This window comes from Trematosphaeria pertusa (assembly GCF_010094035.1).
Source record: "Trematosphaeria pertusa strain CBS 122368 unplaced genomic scaffold BU26scaffold_4, whole genome shotgun sequence".
NCBI classification, from domain to species: domain Eukaryota; kingdom Fungi; phylum Ascomycota; class Dothideomycetes; order Pleosporales; family Trematosphaeriaceae; genus Trematosphaeria; species Trematosphaeria pertusa.
Window position 1 is genome coordinate 536844 of NW_022987215.1, and position 15818 is coordinate 552661.

General features: G+C 54.5%; 6 protein-coding genes across 6 annotated transcripts; 2 read left to right on the forward strand and 4 right to left on the reverse strand.

Annotated features, from left to right (window-relative positions):
- Positions 1-30: 30 nt before the first annotated feature.
- On the reverse strand, positions 31-612 carry BU26DRAFT_516549 (ribonuclease-domain-containing protein). The gene is made up of 2 exons (XM_033828354.1): positions 230-612; positions 31-177 (listed from the first exon to the last, which is right to left on the reverse strand). Exons 1-2 carry the CDS (start codon positions 540-542, stop codon positions 68-70), a joined length of 423 nt encoding a protein of 140 aa, XP_033686797.1. The 5' UTR covers positions 543-612; the 3' UTR covers positions 31-67.
- A 3143-nt stretch (positions 613-3755) lies between these two features.
- On the reverse strand, positions 3756-4420 carry BU26DRAFT_561599 (uncharacterized protein; the record flags this gene model as incomplete). Its single annotated transcript, XM_033832934.1, has 2 exons — positions 3756-3967; positions 4018-4420. The coding sequence occupies 2 exons, from the start codon at positions 4418-4420 to the stop codon at positions 3756-3758; spliced, it is 615 nt and encodes a 204-aa protein (XP_033686798.1).
- A 557-nt stretch (positions 4421-4977) lies between these two features.
- Positions 4978-6033, forward strand: BU26DRAFT_244450 (uncharacterized protein). The gene is made up of 4 exons (XM_033821051.1): positions 4978-5185; positions 5241-5405; positions 5464-5850; positions 5905-6033. The coding sequence occupies exons 1-4, from the start codon at positions 5132-5134 to the stop codon at positions 5980-5982; spliced, it is 684 nt and encodes a 227-aa protein (XP_033686799.1). The 5' UTR covers positions 4978-5131; the 3' UTR covers positions 5983-6033.
- Positions 6034-6528: 495 nt separating this feature from the next.
- BU26DRAFT_244433 (uncharacterized protein) lies at positions 6529-8598 on the reverse strand. The gene is made up of 4 exons (XM_033821050.1): positions 8299-8598; positions 7644-8252; positions 7206-7593; positions 6529-7156 (listed from the first exon to the last, which is right to left on the reverse strand). The coding sequence occupies exons 1-4, from the start codon at positions 8302-8304 to the stop codon at positions 6774-6776; spliced, it is 1386 nt and encodes a 461-aa protein (XP_033686800.1). The 5' UTR covers positions 8305-8598; the 3' UTR covers positions 6529-6773.
- A 776-nt stretch (positions 8599-9374) lies between these two features.
- Positions 9375-11197, forward strand: BU26DRAFT_244622 (uncharacterized protein). The gene has a single exon (XM_033821055.1). It carries the CDS (start codon positions 9506-9508, stop codon positions 11033-11035), a length of 1530 nt encoding a protein of 509 aa, XP_033686801.1. The 5' UTR covers positions 9375-9505; the 3' UTR covers positions 11036-11197.
- On the reverse strand, positions 11048-15669 carry BU26DRAFT_516554 (TIP120-domain-containing protein). The gene is made up of 2 exons (XM_033828356.1): positions 12038-15669; positions 11048-11990 (listed from the first exon to the last, which is right to left on the reverse strand). Exons 1-2 carry the CDS (start codon positions 15263-15265, stop codon positions 11196-11198), a joined length of 4023 nt encoding a protein of 1340 aa, XP_033686802.1. The 5' UTR covers positions 15266-15669; the 3' UTR covers positions 11048-11195.
- Between the last annotated feature and the right edge of the window lie 149 nt (positions 15670-15818).

Below are 15818 nucleotides of genomic sequence, written 5' to 3' on the forward strand. Positions count from 1 at the left end.
CATGCTACCTAGGTAAATGGCAATGCACAGTTCCATACTGCTATTCTCCTCCAGCTCATCATCCTCTCTACCATCCGGAGCACGCCACGAACGAGCTTCCACTTGCGCCCGTGTGCGTGATCTCACCGGCCCGTTGTCCATTCTGGTTGAAGATGACACGATCCGCGCCAGGGGAACCTGTTCGCACAATAAGCCTTTCCCTACCATTTCTGCTTTCCTCTGAACTCACCGCCGGTGTATGATCCGCTAGTCATGAGAGGAAACTCATAGTAAGTGCCACCGACCAAGAAGTCAAATCCCTCGTAGTTGTTGTACACGTGCGGGTACGAGCTACCTCCAGCAGTCCCCCCTTGCTTGACATAGTTGTACCCGGAGTTGCGTGCCGCTGTGACCTGAGAGCTACTGTAACAGTTTGAACCACAGGTCACGTAGCACGCCCTTTCGGAAACCTCGTCACGTTCGACAGGGGCCCCAATGTTCTCAGTCGGAAGGGCGAGGGTAATAGGAGCAATGAAGAGCAGGAGGGTAGAAAGCAGCTTCATGGTGCCGGTTGGGAAGGGCAAAGGCCGAGAACGACTGATCTGCGCAGGTGCAACGAGAGGGGGACTGATCCTGGACGTCAGCCTGCCGCTACAGAGGAACAATCAGCGACCTCATTATATACTTTTAAGACTATGGTTGGCTTCGCGGACCTCTCCGAAACGCCTCAACTCTGCCCTGGACCATCAGGGACGGGATAGATTAATCTACATGCAAGTCAAGATCGCTATCGCTAACTCTAACCTAGAATCTACCTCAGGTCCGCGAGTGCTTATGTCCGCTTAGCGACCTTGCATTCCATCTCCATCTCCTAAACCACTCGCCCGCTCGCTGTGTCCTTCATCTGTCCACGAAAGCCAGGACTCAGCAAACCGCCGCGCTCGTCCAGCGTTGAACCTGAGACCACCTTCCCACGTCTCCCGCTTTCATTGGACTGCAACTCCCGCTAGTGCCGAATACTCGCTCCCGGACACGGGTGATCAGCCTCGCCAGTACACCGTACCTTACAACCGAAAAGGAAGGTAGAGAACGCTATTCGCGGGGCTGCGAAATTCAGTGTTTCATTCGTCTTGTTCTCGGGTTTATCGTCGACGAGCACATGTGCGGCTTTGATAGGCTGTACATGGCTTGTGATCGGCAGGTAAGGCGCGTCCGGAAACTAGCCGAGTTCGGCAGGTGGGTACGCTGATTCGTGAAGGGCCCCTCGAGTGTCCATGGTGGGGTGGCTTGGAACACGGATTGGGTAGGCGCGGGCGTCAGAGATGTGAAAGTTGAGGTTGATATTAGTCTTTGTCGTTGGTAAGCCCGGGGGAAGTCATGCAGTTCAAGGCACGACCGCTCGCCCCAAGCTCTATTATTGTGCCTAAAGGCCTTCAACGAGCTGTCTGTGGCCCAAATGAGTTCGCATCACACACTGAAGCACTCCGGGCACTCTCTTCCCTAACTAAACCGAGCATCTAGGCCCGCTCAGCCCAGGCGCCAACCTCACAGGAACTACAACCAACTACATTCGCGATTTAGTCACATCTCACTTCCAGCCAGAGCCGTGTCTCTGGAGTTCTGGATGGCGCTTGGTCCCCGTGGATGTCGGTGCGATATCACCGCCATAGTCATTGGTTAACACAACGGCTTCCGCAATCAGGTCAGTGACCTAGTCGGAGCAGTTTCGCCGCTACAGGTGCCCTCTATCGTAGTAATAACAGAGCTAGCCCTGGAGACAACCATGGCTATCCGCTACAACGCCATTCGCGAGTATTCTGGATACCGTGGATCGTACATCCCAGCATGGATATCCGGATCCAATCCTGTTACCGGATATATAAGGCGTCATAACTGAAAGAGCAGAAGGATTGGATCCCTTTGCTCCGGATAAATCCGTTTCTCTCCTTCTGTCCTAACACATTACAGGTCCAGCCGCCGCCAAGTTTAGACATCCCATTGTGAGTCCTACGACTCGGAATACCCTTCATCAGGGTGCGATCCGTTTGTTCGGCACCTCTTTTTTGTTCACCAAGTGACGGGGCAGTACATGGAAAGGCGACCGAGTATGAGAGCTCGTTTGGACGCCATGTCAAGCGGCGGCGCGTGGAAGCTAATGCGGATACTCATACGATCAGGGCACAGCACCGAATGCCGGCGATGATGCTGAGCTCCTCCATACACTGTCATTTTTGCTCCTTCATTACACATTCCATCACCCATTCATTCTTAAAGCTCCGCCACCGCTCACTTGCGGAACATCCACCCTAAGGTCCTTCACTGCACCTTCCTAACAGCAAAAAAATCCCCGTATGGGCCGTACAGTCCTTCAAGCAGCGCAATGTCTCGCCCAACCCCCGTCCCTCCCTACCTCTCCTACAAACCGCATCACCTCGACCTCAGCTACTGGAACTACCAGAGCTCGAGGAATCCGACTCGTCGCTGCTCACGCTCTGCTCCCCCAACTCAGGATGCCTTCGGCATCGACCACCCTCCAAGCCCGTGCTGATAAGCGTCAGGTTTCCTCCACATGACCGCTCGAACTCTTCGCACCTCCGGATTCCGGGAATGAAGTAGGCGACGCAGCCACATTGTGCGTATTGTGTGATGCGGATCCAGCACATCTTGGCGCGGGTGAGTGGTATAGGATTAGGAGGTTTATGTATTGTTGAGATTTGGACTTTGTGATAGGTTTTTGGTGGGTGGAGTGTTGCAGATTGAGAAAGAGAGAGAGAAGAAAGAGCACACGGCTACAGAGAATCATGGGTAGTATGATACGGGTGCAGTGTGGTAATGCCTCATTCCGTGCAATACTTCTGGTGGAGGGGAGCAAGGTTGCGGTGAGCCGCCGTTTGCAAACGCTCCGCAAGGAGGAACCATATTGGCCGACATATTCAGCGCCTTTCACTTTCACCGCTTCTCCTCCAAACGCGCCTCATTAATGAAGTCTATCACTCACCTTCAACTCTCAGCTTATCGCGGCAACAGTACGTCATTCGTCATCTGCCTCCCGAAATTGCGACGCCTTGCGCAGAACCTCTGCTCTCTTTCCTTCCTTGTATCTTGGACAGATTCTCCATGCCGACCCATTCCTATAAGTTCTGGGCATCAATGGATTTGGAGTGCGCTTTCGGCATCCACAAACCGCGCATGTAATGGCCAAGTTTGATCGAGCACATGATCGTTGCCGAATCTCATATGGAGGTTCGCGTGGATGAGATACGCCAGTTCTTCCCTTGGCGGATGCTTCTTAGGGCGTCATTTCTAACTTCTAAACATCCCTACGCGGATGTCATCCTCTGGGTGTGATGGCTTGGAAAGCATGCAAGGAATAGGCGTAGAGGAGGAACTAGGTTAACCGTAACTCATTCAAGTTCAGCTTTGTGAGCCATAAGGCTCGCGTGAGAGAGGTCGACATGAAGATATAGCAGTGTATACAATAGGACCACGATCTATGCACTCCAAGCCCCAGAATCTGCCCCCTCATGACCAATAACTTCCTGTAAAAAAAAATCCGATGATAACACGCTTGCGGCAACGCCATCTTGTATCTTAGGTGATTTGATGTCGATCCAGTACCAGTCTAGTATATCAAAGGGACATAAGTGGGTATCCTGAGGGGACCGGGGAGTATTCCTCCTCAGCATAGTCAGACGAGTAGCTCATTGGGTAGCTTGGCTGGACTGTCGAAAAGTATCCCGATGATTGCGGCATGATTGACGGACTAGGTGAAGCGCCTAGAGCACAATAGGCTGCTGAAGGGTAGCCATGGGCTGTTGAAATGGAGGAAGTGGCTGCATCTGGGCGGCAAATTGCGCTATCGCTGCCTTTTGCATTTGCGAGTGTCGTTGGAGCCGGTCTAATAGCGCCAGCACGAAATGCTGACAGTTATGGCGCGTCAAGTCGTACCTGACCGACTCAGCTCTCATATCGTCATGCGCATAAAGAGCTACAGAAGCATCAGCCCTGACAATATGGGGTTTGAAACGCTCGGCTCACCATTGGTATTGATCTCTTCGTCTGTGAGATCGGTGTAGAACACTCCTGTGTAACCAATATCCGGAAACCACAGGGTATCTTGTTCAAACGAACCCCGAAAGAATTGCAGAACGTCTCCTCGATTCGACTTGATGGGTTTCATCTCATAGAGATAAGGTCCGACGACAACGCCCCAGTGACCAGACCAGAAGGCGGACGGAATTTGGGTCATCTCCTCAAACCATTTGGGAATAGGTGTTCGGTTAAACAATTTACTCATGATGGAGCCTCCGGAGCCAGAGAGTCTCCGAGCGAAGATGAAGACCGGACGGAGACTCCGTTGGCCGTTTGTTTCACCAATGAAGGCATGCGGTGTTGGAGGGCTACGAGAGGAGCTCGAGCTCCAGAACCAGTTGGGAGACATGGCGGAGTGTGCGTTGAATGAGAGCACAATGGATTCAGCTCAGCTGGCGGTAGACTTTTCGGTAACCTCTGACCTCTATGGAAACGGAGTATTTCGCGGGGAGTTTGTGGCCGTCGATGTTGAGCGGTACGGAGAATAAACGGAACCCGTTATATCTGCGAATGCTTTGGATCAGGTCACGCAGGAGATAATAAGACGCACCTCGAAGGTCAGCCTCAAGTATTTTCCAAGAGAGCGAGGGTTTCCCATCAGGGAAATGTGTAGCGATCCCGAGTATGGCCTTCCTGCCCAGGTGATCATCTCCAGACTGATCTCGAAGGGTAGGGAGGCTGCTCTTCACGGACCTCAATCATTTTAGGTCAGTCCACATATAAAAATTGTAGAGGACATTAGTGGCAGATGCTGCGAGGCTGTAGCGAAGGGGCGCGCGCATGATATAAGTATTAAAGCATTCGCCAATCGCCTTGAGCGCTAACCGAAGGTGGCACCGATCACATCATCAATAGGAGATCCATTCCGACGATCTCCTGACAAGGCTACACCATGCTCACTTGACATGAAAGTCTACAGAGAACGGAATTGGTATTCCGAGCAGTCCAGGAGCTCGGCGAAAGCCACAAGCTGAACGCGAGCTAGGCACCTCGCCTTCCGCCGCACGTCGCTCGAATATACAGACCCTTACTGGGACATAACTCTACTGATCTACCATATATGCACTTATTGCTTTCAGAAGAGTGTCTCAATCTAATCAACATGTCATACTCGGTACGCCCTCTCTCATACCCTCGCAATGCGAGCTTTGATGCTGAGGCAGCTTCAGTTGCGACATTCCCCCCATCGAGTGGCACATGCATTTGTCTACACACAGCAAGCCCCATGGAGCAGCATAGCCTATGGACTCTCCCGCGCCATAAGCGAACCGGAGGAGGCGTTTCGCCAATGGGCCGATGCACAAATAGTGATGAACGCTTCCATCGGGCTCGTGGTACGTAAATACCCAATATCCTCATAATACAGCGATTTTTAACCCACGCCCACTACAGGGATCGATTGTCTCCGCAGTTGTCGCCTCGCTCCTCACATACGAGTCCACCCAAGCGTCCCCGTGGACAGCCTCAGCAGCGCTCTACGCCGCCCTGACCTTCTCACTAATGGGCATAGTATCGGCCTTCCAGCAAAATATTTTTGTGGAATCCGCGCTTCTTCGCCCGACGATTCGGGAGCAAGCTAACCATATCTTCGGAATCGTAGAGCACCCCGAAGACAAGAATCACGTAGCAGCGACAGTGAGAAGATGTGCGTTTGCGCTGAGGATTCCAGAGCTACTGCTCACGTGTGGCATATTTTGCCTTTTTGTGGGGCTAAGTGTCGTGGCAATTAGTCCGTTGTGGGATCGCGGAGATGCTTCGGTGTGGGATGGTCAACAGAAGGCGGGTGCCCGTTTCAGGCAGGGATGTATTACGTTCATACTGACCGTGGAACAGATCGCGGTAACCTACATCATTGCCCTGTTTATAGGCATAGTTGCATACTTACTTGGTATCGTATCGCAGATAAATTGACTTGTAAATACAATAGCCCACGCGATTGAATTATAAACTCCGTAAAAAGGTGGTCTAAGTAGCACTTGCCTTCACACTCCAAGGCTTCGCATACCCCTTACTCAGTCCGACGCATACGCATCATCCGCCTCCTGCCATCCCATCTCTTCATGCTTCATACACACGCCCGCCTCATGCCCCACCGTCGTCACAATCTCCAAATGGCCCGAGCAGCCGCGCCGGAACAGCAGACACCTGTGGATCCTCCGGATATAAAGAACGCAGCGGCAGTTGGGGTATCTGATTACTTCCGCCGAGCACATAGCTGACTAGATGCTTTGCGGGAATTTGCGTTGAGATTTTGGTGGGGTAATGTTCGTATTGTAGTGTACGTTTAAGGTCGAGTGCTTTTGCTTATTTAATGCTGCAGGAAAGGGTGCTTGTAGAGCGAAGCGATAGGGAAATCCTGGACTTAAATAGTGGTTACCATAATCTTAGTGAGGCTAGGGCATTCTCGGTATTGAAGACTGGAACGGTGACATATCTTGGAGAGTAGAGACATCGTGTACATTTAGGCGCAGCGGTTGGCTTGAGCGGTCGAATATTCGACCTATTGAGGTGTCACTCAGTTCGCGTCGCTGACGTGATAGCTGTAAATGTTCCACGCACGCTTAATCTCCTCCGCCTTCACTGCGAGCAGGAACCACGATCCCTGACGCCCACGATACCGGGAAATTGTGAAGCAAACATGAAAGGGTATCTATTCCATGAAATCATCAAAGGGCCGCCTACTTTCTCCAGCCACATCAACACTACTCTCCCTCCCCATTACTAATACTCCTAATGAACCCTAGATCCTTCCATTCTAGCCCCTTCCACTGCACTTCCCTCAGCTTCCCCTTCGTCCCCATAAAGAAGCACCGGCTCATCTCCGGCCCATACGCTAGCATCTTGTTCGTCCAGCTCTCCGGGGCCAAGCACGCGATATCCGTTCCTTTCATTGCTGCACTGAGAGCCGGATCTTTGGCCGGGGCGTTCCAACCTTCCGCGTTCCTCCAGGCGAAAAAGATGTCTCGATTGTCGGACTTTTGGTAGAGAACGAGGAACTGGAGTAAACCACCGTTGGGATTGCGGGGGGTAGCGAGGAGGCCCAAGGGAGCGGAAGTGGGGAGAGAGATTTGTTGGAGGAGTCCTTCTGGGGGATTGTGAGACGCGGAGAAGGTGGAGGTATAGGGTAGACTTACCAGTAGTCCACTGCTCGGTGTCATTGCGGAACACAAGGTTCACCAGCTCGCCATCTTGGCGCTGATAGTACAGATGTGACTCCGTTCCCCATCTCCCGCGGGGAACTTCGGCCAGTGGCGCGGATGGCCCGGGGCCCTTAATGTCGAGATTCTTGCTTTTCCAGCAACTGGAAGCGCCAATAGGGCAGTCATACCGCATCTCGGAAATCGTATCATCCGGGTTTTGGTACACCAACGAAGGCCAATACGATGCCAGCCGAGTGTTGTTAGCGGGCACGATATTTTGGTCGTTCAGGCTTCCGTTGTATCCCGTTTTGTCGTTATCTTCGAAGATATATTCCTGCAATTTCGCGTTTTCGTCGAGATAGAAGACGTGCGCCTCCATGGCCTTTCCTTGGATTAGCCTTTGAAGGCCTCTAGGACTCCTTGTGCAAATACCTTTTTGTTTACATCGTAGATTGATTGGTTGTGACACGACGCCGCCAGCGGCGTTCCTCGTTTTGCTTTCACAAATCTGGTACCTGCGCTCCATGCTTCCGCGTTCACAGACTCCATCGATGATATACGAAGATAGCCTTCGGCGTCTTGGTAAAAAAGGCGGATGCTGTACTCCTTATCGTCGTTATATTTCCATCCCGTAACGCCCAGCGCGGACTGATCCCAAATTGCATCTGCAGTGCTAGTTTCGTTCGCCGGATCGGTTGTCTGGGTATCTGGATTATCGGCCGGGCTCTCAGCAGCATCAGAACCTTTCTTATGCTGTAGGACGCCGACAGCGGTGCCCACGACAGCCGCAATAACGACAAGGATAACGAGGGCGAGCCCGAGGTAGAACCTCTGTCGCGAGATATAGAAGCCCCTTCTCCCAAATACCCGCTTTTCGCCGCGATTGCATGCAATCTTATCGGTGTCGGCGGCTCGTGGAGGGGAGGGCGCCACCTCTGGCAAATTGGAGAAGGGAGCCGCGCCGACTTCAAGGTTCGAGAAGCTGCGCCTTTGCTGAGGTGGAGGAGGCAGAACATGCTTGTCTGCATGTACGTAGTAGCCCTGGGCCTAATTAGCGCCGGCGTCTTCAGTCAACGTAGGAACGTACGGCCATTATCCGATGAAGCCCTCCAACTCAAAGACTCCATGGCAGCAGGTGGTGAGAGTGAGGATGGTCCAAACTATAAAACAGAAAGCTCGTTACACGGCTCAGCGCTACTTTCGCCAAGCAGCCGTTGTCCGTAGAGCCGGATTTTGCGTGCATGCCACAGGACGGGAGGCGGGTTGCCGCTGGTTAGATGTGGACGCCTGACCCATGTCTTGCTGCCACTGGCAAGAGCGATGCGGTTCCTGGCAGGGAGTTTATTATGCGTTGGTCAGTCTGATTGGACGAGGGCTGGGGAATGAGAGCATTGGGAGCTGCAAGTCGGACGATTTGGGGTTGATGAGGCTGGTGGCCTTAAATATGTTTACTGCAACGTTGCCGACAGCACGGCCAAAAGTGCACAATGCCATGGCGGTGGCGTTGTCGGATCGCGATTGAGAATGCCATCTGGAAGCCCTGTTGTTGTGGATGCCCCTTTTCCGATTGCCAGATGTTGTTCCGACCCGCTGTGGATGAATTGATATTCCACGGCCTGGACCAGATATCGTGGTCGTGTAGTAGTCGGTTCGTCGCGGTGCAATTACAGCTTTTAGCATATCATGGTTTGGCTTCCGCAAAACTAGTCCTGGAGACCTTCGGCGAATAGATGAGGCTGCAGTTCAACAGTTTGCGGTTCGAGGGATGATGCCAGATCGGGAAAACGGCGATAGACCTAGACCTTAGCCCCAGCCCCATCCCAGCCACCCCCGGCCGTTGCATATGAAAGTCTTGCGCGTGGCACCAAGGATAACAAATGCCATTGGAAGAACGCGCATGTATTTGCGGCATGCTCTTACACTGCCTTCTCAGCTGTTCAGCCCAGTCAGCGCTGAGGACGGCCTTGTAACCGCGAGGCGTGGCGGCAAACGAACGCCTTCGCGATTGGGAAGGTAGCACGGGTCTTCGCATCGTTGGTCTCGAGAAGGCCGTTTTCACATGAGAGTATTCGTCCTTGGTAGACGACCTGGTGTCGAAGGGTCGAGGACTAAGAACAGAGCGTTGGAGCGGAAAGACTACCCCTCGCTTCGGTTAAACCTGCCCCAGAATAGATGTCGCCCTCGTCAAGCCATCACGGTGCGTACCGCTTCCTCCTAAAGGTCCCATTTACGAACTTAGATAATCTGCCTTTGTCTATCGAAGCGCCGCCAGACACCCCAAATCAGCCCGCAAGATGGGCCGCATCGCGAAGTCTCAGGGCCTCGCGCCTCCCGCGATAAGAAAAGACATGCGCGCCAAACAAGCTCGCCACATCGTCAACAAAGTCATCCCATCCATCCTAGCCTCGAACCCAAGAGCTAGAAAGGGTGCCGAAGAGAGCGAATTGATCCTGGATCCGGGGCCTGTCTCCAATGCCGTCGAAGCAAGCGGCAAAGAGGACACGAGCACGGGAGGCGACGACGTGGCGTACATCAAGAGAAAAGGCCAGGGACGGCGGAAAGCCAAGGGCGGAAAGGCCGAAGACGAGGAAGTCATCGTAAGAACCGGGCACGAGAAAGGGAAGGGAAAGAAAAGAAACTATTCGTTGAACGATTCGCTCTCTCATCTCTCCCTGAAGCCAACCTCGCTCCACCATCAAAACGCAGAAGTGCCGCAGAGAACTATCCGGATCGTAGCCACTGACGCTCTGACCGCCGCCCACTTACTTCACACTAGTAGAATATCCCGCAAAGCACCCAACGTCTGCATATTAAACATGGCCTCACCCCTGCGCCCCGGCGGCGGCGTTTTGGCAGGCGCCTCCTCGCAAGAAGAATTTCTCTGCTCCCGCACCACACTGCTCCCATCCCTCCAGGAATCTTTCTACCGCCTCCCCGAGTATGGCGGTATATACTCCCCCAACGTCCTCGTCTTCCGCTCGTCTCTCCCCCTATCCCACGCCGAATCCGACCTACCACCCTCCTCACGCTACTACATTGACGTCATCAGCGCCGGCATGCTGCGCTTCCCCGAGCTCGAGGGCTCCGAGGGAGAAGAGAAGAGACTAAGCAAGAAAGACAGGGAACTGGTAGAAAAGAAAATGCGAGCCGTCTTGCGTATCGCGTCTTCAAAAGGCGTCAAGAAGATAGTACTAGGTGCATGGGGCTGCGGCGCCTACGGCAACCCAGTGCGTGACATTGCGGAAGCGTGGAGGAGAGTATTGGAAGGTGGGACGGCAGCGGGCGGGAAGAAGAGTAAGAAGATGGAAGAGGAGACGTGGTCCACTATCGAATCCGTTGTCTTCGCCATTAGCAATGCGAAAATGGCGCATGACTTTGCGAAAATGTTCGGTGGAGGGGCTGAAGTCGAGCCTGGGCCTGGTGGGCAGAACGATGAGGACGAAGCGCAAGAAGAGGATAAAGTGGTCGAGGAACTGCGGTCGAAAATTGGCGAAATGGAAAGTCAGCTGGAGAAAGTGTGGAACTCGGATTTGAAGCAGAGGATGAGCGTGATAATAGAGGGTCTGAGGGCGCAGCTGAGGGAGCGAGAAGGGGCGGGTGATGACGGAGATGAGGAAGATGACGAGGAGGACGAGGGCGAGGAAGGAAATGAGGCAGAAAGCGAGGAAGAAACCCCTCAAGTCATGGGCAAGGATGACGCCGATGAACGCTCCGATACTGATGAAGAAGCTGATCGTCGCGATGATAGCGGTGGCGAAGGGAGTCGACGTGGAGGACTCAAGCTGCCTCTTGCGCAGGTCCATCACATCAAGCCCAAGAGATAAACGGCTTTGGATCATATATCCATTCATATTCGCTTTTGAAAGAGCCTACCCATGTATCCGGTTCAGTCTCTCGCATGCTAAGCTATGCCATGAAAATGCACCACTCGCAACCATGTCCGCTATGTACGCCACTCAAAACGCAAACCGCCTTTAACCACACTTAACGATCGCGGTCCTTCAACTCATCTGTGACGCCCTTGAGCGAAGCCTGGTGTTCCTTATTGATCCAATCCCAGTAGCTGGCCCACACCCGAAGGTGGGGATCATCATGGCCTTGGACACCGCTCTCGCTGCCCATCTGCTTGTTCAACAGGACAGATACCTTCAGCACACCCTTACTACCTTCCTGCAGTTTCTCCAGCTCTTGCTTGACGGCGTTGTCCTTGGGCTTGATCGATAGGACGGCACGGAAGTTCTCGGCAATTGCTTCAAGGCGTGAATGAGTCTGCTCTGGAGTGAGCACCATGAGCTTAGTAAGCATGAGGTTACAGAGAATGCGGATATCATGCTCGTCGCTGATTCCGGCCACGACACGGTCGAAGCAGTCAGAAAGATCTGACGGCGAAAGTTTCGGGAAGGCCGTCTCCAGTAGAGCGTATAGTGTCTCGTAGGCGCTCTTGCGAATCTCGAGACCATCGTCGACCTTGTGCTTAAATGGACCCATTTGCACCTCTCGGATGAGTTCGGGTTTGATCTCCGTCTCCTTCATGGTCATCGGCAGCAGCTGGTCGAGAGCTGGAATGATGATGTCGGGTTTGTTGTGCATGGCGGAATTGAAAGTCGTGAGAGCCAGGCGGCGGTTGTCGAGATCGGGTTCGTTGAGCATCTGGACGAGCATGGGGACCACGATGGGGCGGAGATATTCGTCATATCCTTCGTCGGTGTCGGCGAGAGTATATCGCAGGGCTGAGATGACCATGCCGCGGACGCTTGCTTTTCGATCACCTAGGAAAGCCTATTCTTGTTAGCGATGTTTCGAAAAGCAATTTGGATACTACATACCTGGAGTTGCGGAAGGTAGGTCTTCGGATCAATGATAGTGAGCCTACCTATACATTCCGCACCAATTGCTTTGTTATCCTCAGCCTGGGAAGCAGCGACGAGGTTCTGCCACAGCGCTGAAGCGAAGGGGATAATTTCCGACTCTGTACCATCATGTTGAAGAATCTCCTTGATAGAATGTAACAGGAGATACTGTGGGCTTGAAGGCTGACCCATTGTGGACAGTATCACAGGAAGATACTTGCCAACACTACCGGCTCCTGCCCGGCCTAGCGCCACTGCAGCTGCAAGCGGCACCTGTTCCGACTTGACGGAGAAATACTTGATAAAAAGCTGAGGCTGAATGGAGGATTGCGATCCCAACCGAAGCGCCGACTCCCCTAAGACAACAAGAGCAAGGTATTTACGCTTGTCATCCTGTTGTGTTTCGAGCTCGGTAACGAACTGCTCGAGCTTGACTCCCAGGCTGCTGCCGCCGTACACCAAGAGGTTTCCGATAACCTTACCGACAACCTCAGGGTGACCAGAGACGCCAACGTCTTTGAGCAACGCCTGCATCAATTGCTGACCGGCGCGCTGCTCTCCAATAGTTCGCACCAGAGCAAGCAGCGCCTCTAGTGAGCTGCCACTGATCGAGCCCTGGACAACCCGGCAAAGCGCACCAGTGAATTGAGGCGTCATAACAGACTTCGCATCGTCCTTGACGAATGTGGCAAGGATAATGAGGGCTGGGCCAAGGAGATGAAGGTCCGCGGCATTTAGTAGAGGCAGCAACAACTCAACGATCTGGGACTTGGTCTGGCCATCCAGCTGCTGTCGTGAAAGGGGATTTAATGCCAGCGTTCGAAGAGCAGTCAAACTCGCACCGCGGAGAGCCCGACTAGCTTTGCGCAACTGGGCGCCAAGCTCCAGAGCAACGTTTCGGACCCATTTCGCGGACAACTCGTTGTGAGCCTTTGTGTGAGCAGCTATCGAGTCGATTGCTCGAACAGATGCAAGGCGGGTGAGCTCATTCTTGATGCGGTCGGCCAGCAGCTCCAACCCAGCAGCTCGCTTCTGGGGCGCAAGCAGGCCGTCGGTCCCAGAGGTTCTTCCCAGGAAAACGCCAAGTACATGGATGGCGCTCTGTCGAACGTCGAGATCTGCGTCATTGGCTGCTATCCGGTTCACCAGTGTCTCGTACAATTGCTCCAGGTCTTGTTGATTATACGATCCAGAAGCGGCAGACCGGGGCGGTGTGAGAGCCTTGATGACTTGCTCGCTCGCGGCCAACGCCTCAATCGATAGCTTGCTGTATTTGTCGCGAGCCCCGAGGAGAAGGGCGGGCACAATCTTGGGAAGATATGGCTGAAGCGAAGCAGACGGATGGGTATCTGCAATAGCTCCAATGAGCTGCAATGCCTGGATGCGCAGGCTGTTTGCCGTAGCTGAGGTCGTGCTGGTCGCGCCGCCGCTAGTCTTGGCGGTTTCCACAATAGGCCCGGCGATCTGGCTGAGGTAACCGTCCAAACCCCCGCGCTGAGTGATGACGATATTCTTGAGCAAGGCGACACATGCCTGCTTGGTCGTCGGCGGGGAAGACGATTGCTTGAGAAGCTGTGACACGCCTCGAATAATCTCTGGGCTGAGTTTGGCCAGGCTTGCTCGCGGACCGACAGGTGGCGTGCCAACGGGTGCAGGGGATGCGTAGCCCATGGAGATGGAGGCACTGCCATGAAGGTCGAACATGCTCGCGTCGCTACCACCTCGGCGTCGCTTGCGGCTAGGGGGAGGCATCATGGTGCCACCGGCGGGATGCTCGTCGGCGAACTTGACGGGTATCGGGCCATCGCCGGACTTGCGAACCAGATTCGAAAGCGTGGATAGCACCTCTAGACGAACATTCTCTTCTCGCTCCTTGAACCGGGCGACGAGAGCGGGTGCAACGCGATTGTACAGGGTTCCGTCGTCTAGCAAGTCGCCATTGCTCCGCGTAGAGATAATTGTGTACAGCACCTTAGCAGCACAGCGCCGAACCTTCCAGCTTGCGTCTTCGTCATCATCATAGCCCGCTTCCTGTTCAAAGTCATCGTCCTCAAGCGCGTCCTCTTCATCGCTCTCCATTGCCTCGTCGTCATCATCTTCAGCAAGATTGGGGTCGTACTTCAGGAGGCGCGTCGCGGCCTCAATTGATTCGTCCGTGTAGGATCGCATGTCGTGCGAACAGGAAGCCAGGAAGCCTTCCAGAGCAATGAGGGCGGCTTCCAGGACTTCGTCGATCTCGGGGTCACGCTCGGACTCGTCATCCGATGTCTCCATTTCCTCGTCCACCTCTTGGGCGCTCAGCGCGCTCAACACGAAAGGTGCCAGTGTCTTCAGGTATGGGCCGAATTTGCGGGGTATTGACCTAGCCATGGAACCGAGTATAGTGATGTACAGCTTCCGCTTGCTGCGTGTCAGATGCACATCACGTAGATGCTCGATGACGCGGGAAATGAAGTTGCTGAGCAGTCCATCGGAGAAGTATCCGGCCAGCGTCGAGACAGCGGTGACAGACTTCTTCTTCATCATAGAGCTCGCTCGCTCGTTCTCAAGGATCTCAAAGGTGATCCTCTGTAGCGCGTTGATTTCGGCATCTTGCAGCATGGGACCGAAACACCGCGCCACTTCGGTCAGGACGTCGATGGCGTTGCTGTCGGTGCCCTTGTCCAGATCCACCTGCAGCATGCCCTTGGGCACACCCGGCAGGTCCTTGCGGGACGGCAAGATGACATTGTATCCCACTAATCGCGGTATCAGAACCTTGCTCACCGCGTTGTATGCATCCTGGACCTGCTTGCTGCGCGCAACACCAGCGACGGGACGCGGCAGCGACACGACAACCTCGCGGAGGGCCAGAGAGGGTATCGACTGGTCGACGGTGTTATCGGTCTGCAAGTTGGACAGCTTCTCGATCATGGGACACAGGATGTTGTCCGGTATCTTGTTGACGAAAGGGCCGAGGCACTTGACCGCCTGGTTCTGCACCTCGCCGTTGCTGTCGACGAGCGTGCTGAGCAGGCCCTCGACCGTCTTTGCGCACGCGACCGCATCGTGGGAGAGGAAGGTCGGGTGGCCGACGAGCAGCATGTCGTGCAGGTCGCTGAGCGCCATGAAGCGGAAGTCGGGGTCGTCATCGTTGAGCTTGGGGAGCAGCTGCGTGACGTTGTGCGAAGTCGGATTCGGCGGCACCGACGAGGAGGGCGCCATGGCGGGCTTCGACGTGTGCGCGGACGCGAAAGACGAGGTCCAGGGCAGGCGGTTGTGTATTCGAATTTGGAGCAGTGGCGGCGTGGCGGGGTATGGCGGGGTTGCAGCAGGCGGGCAGCGGACGCTGAGGCGAGGAGGGCAGAAGCAGCAGAGGGGCGGTGGGTTTAAGTATGGGACGGGGGCCGCAGGCTGGCCGCGGTGCCTGGCTGCACGGGGGTGAAAGGAGCGTGGTGGAGGTGAATCGACTGTGTTGCCTGTTCCTCTCGAGACGGCGCAGGGAGCCCAGACGCACGGAGCCCGCCTCGTACCTCAGTGCCCAGGTAAACCCGCCTTCACGGGGAGAGTCTCGAACGGGTCAAAGATCGTTGGCTACCCAGACTGTTGTGCCAACGCTGCATGTGCGCACTGTCGAAGCATGAGGGGTGGAGTTCCAACCTTGGAAGGTTGAGGCTGCGGCACGTGACCCCCCGAGCTTACGCCGCAGCGCGACCCGGGCGCTCCCACTGACGTGCCGATGATTAACGGCGCCCTGCCGGCCACTCGAATGATCTTG

Bases quoted from the DNA above. Each gene is read 5' to 3' on its own strand.
- BU26DRAFT_516554 (XM_033828356.1), bottom strand. From the start codon at position 15,265: ATGGCGCCCTCCTCGTCGGTGCCGCCGAATCCGACTTCGCACAACGTC. The intron at 11,991-12,037 runs GTATGTAGTATC...TAACAAGAATAG, and splicing joins CCTACCTTCCGCAACTCCAG to GCTTTCCTAGGTGATCGAAA.
- BU26DRAFT_244622 (XM_033821055.1), top strand. From the start codon at position 9,506: ATGGGCCGCATCGCGAAGTCTCAGGGCCTCGCGCCTCCCGCGATAAGA.
- BU26DRAFT_244450 (XM_033821051.1), top strand. From the start codon at position 5,132: ATGCACTTATTGCTTTCAGAAGAGTGTCTCAATCTAATCAACATGTCA. The intron at 5,186-5,240 runs GTACGCCCTCTC...AGGCAGCTTCAG, and splicing joins TAATCAACATGTCATACTCG to TTGCGACATTCCCCCCATCG. The intron at 5,851-5,904 runs GCGGGTGCCCGT...ACCGTGGAACAG, and splicing joins TGTGGGATGGTCAACAGAAG to ATCGCGGTAACCTACATCAT.
- BU26DRAFT_516549 (XM_033828354.1), bottom strand. From the start codon at position 542: ATGAAGCTGCTTTCTACCCTCCTGCTCTTCATTGCTCCTATTACCCTC. The intron at 178-229 runs GTGAGTTCAGAG...TTGTGCGAACAG, and splicing joins TAGCGGATCATACACCGGCG to GTTCCCCTGGCGCGGATCGT.
- BU26DRAFT_244433 (XM_033821050.1), bottom strand. The intron at 7,594-7,643 runs GTATTTGCACAA...ATCCAAGGAAAG, and splicing joins TCTACGATGTAAACAAAAAG to GCCATGGAGGCGCACGTCTT. The intron at 7,157-7,205 runs GTAAGTCTACCC...ACAATCCCCCAG, and splicing joins CACCGAGCAGTGGACTACTG to AAGGACTCCTCCAACAAATC.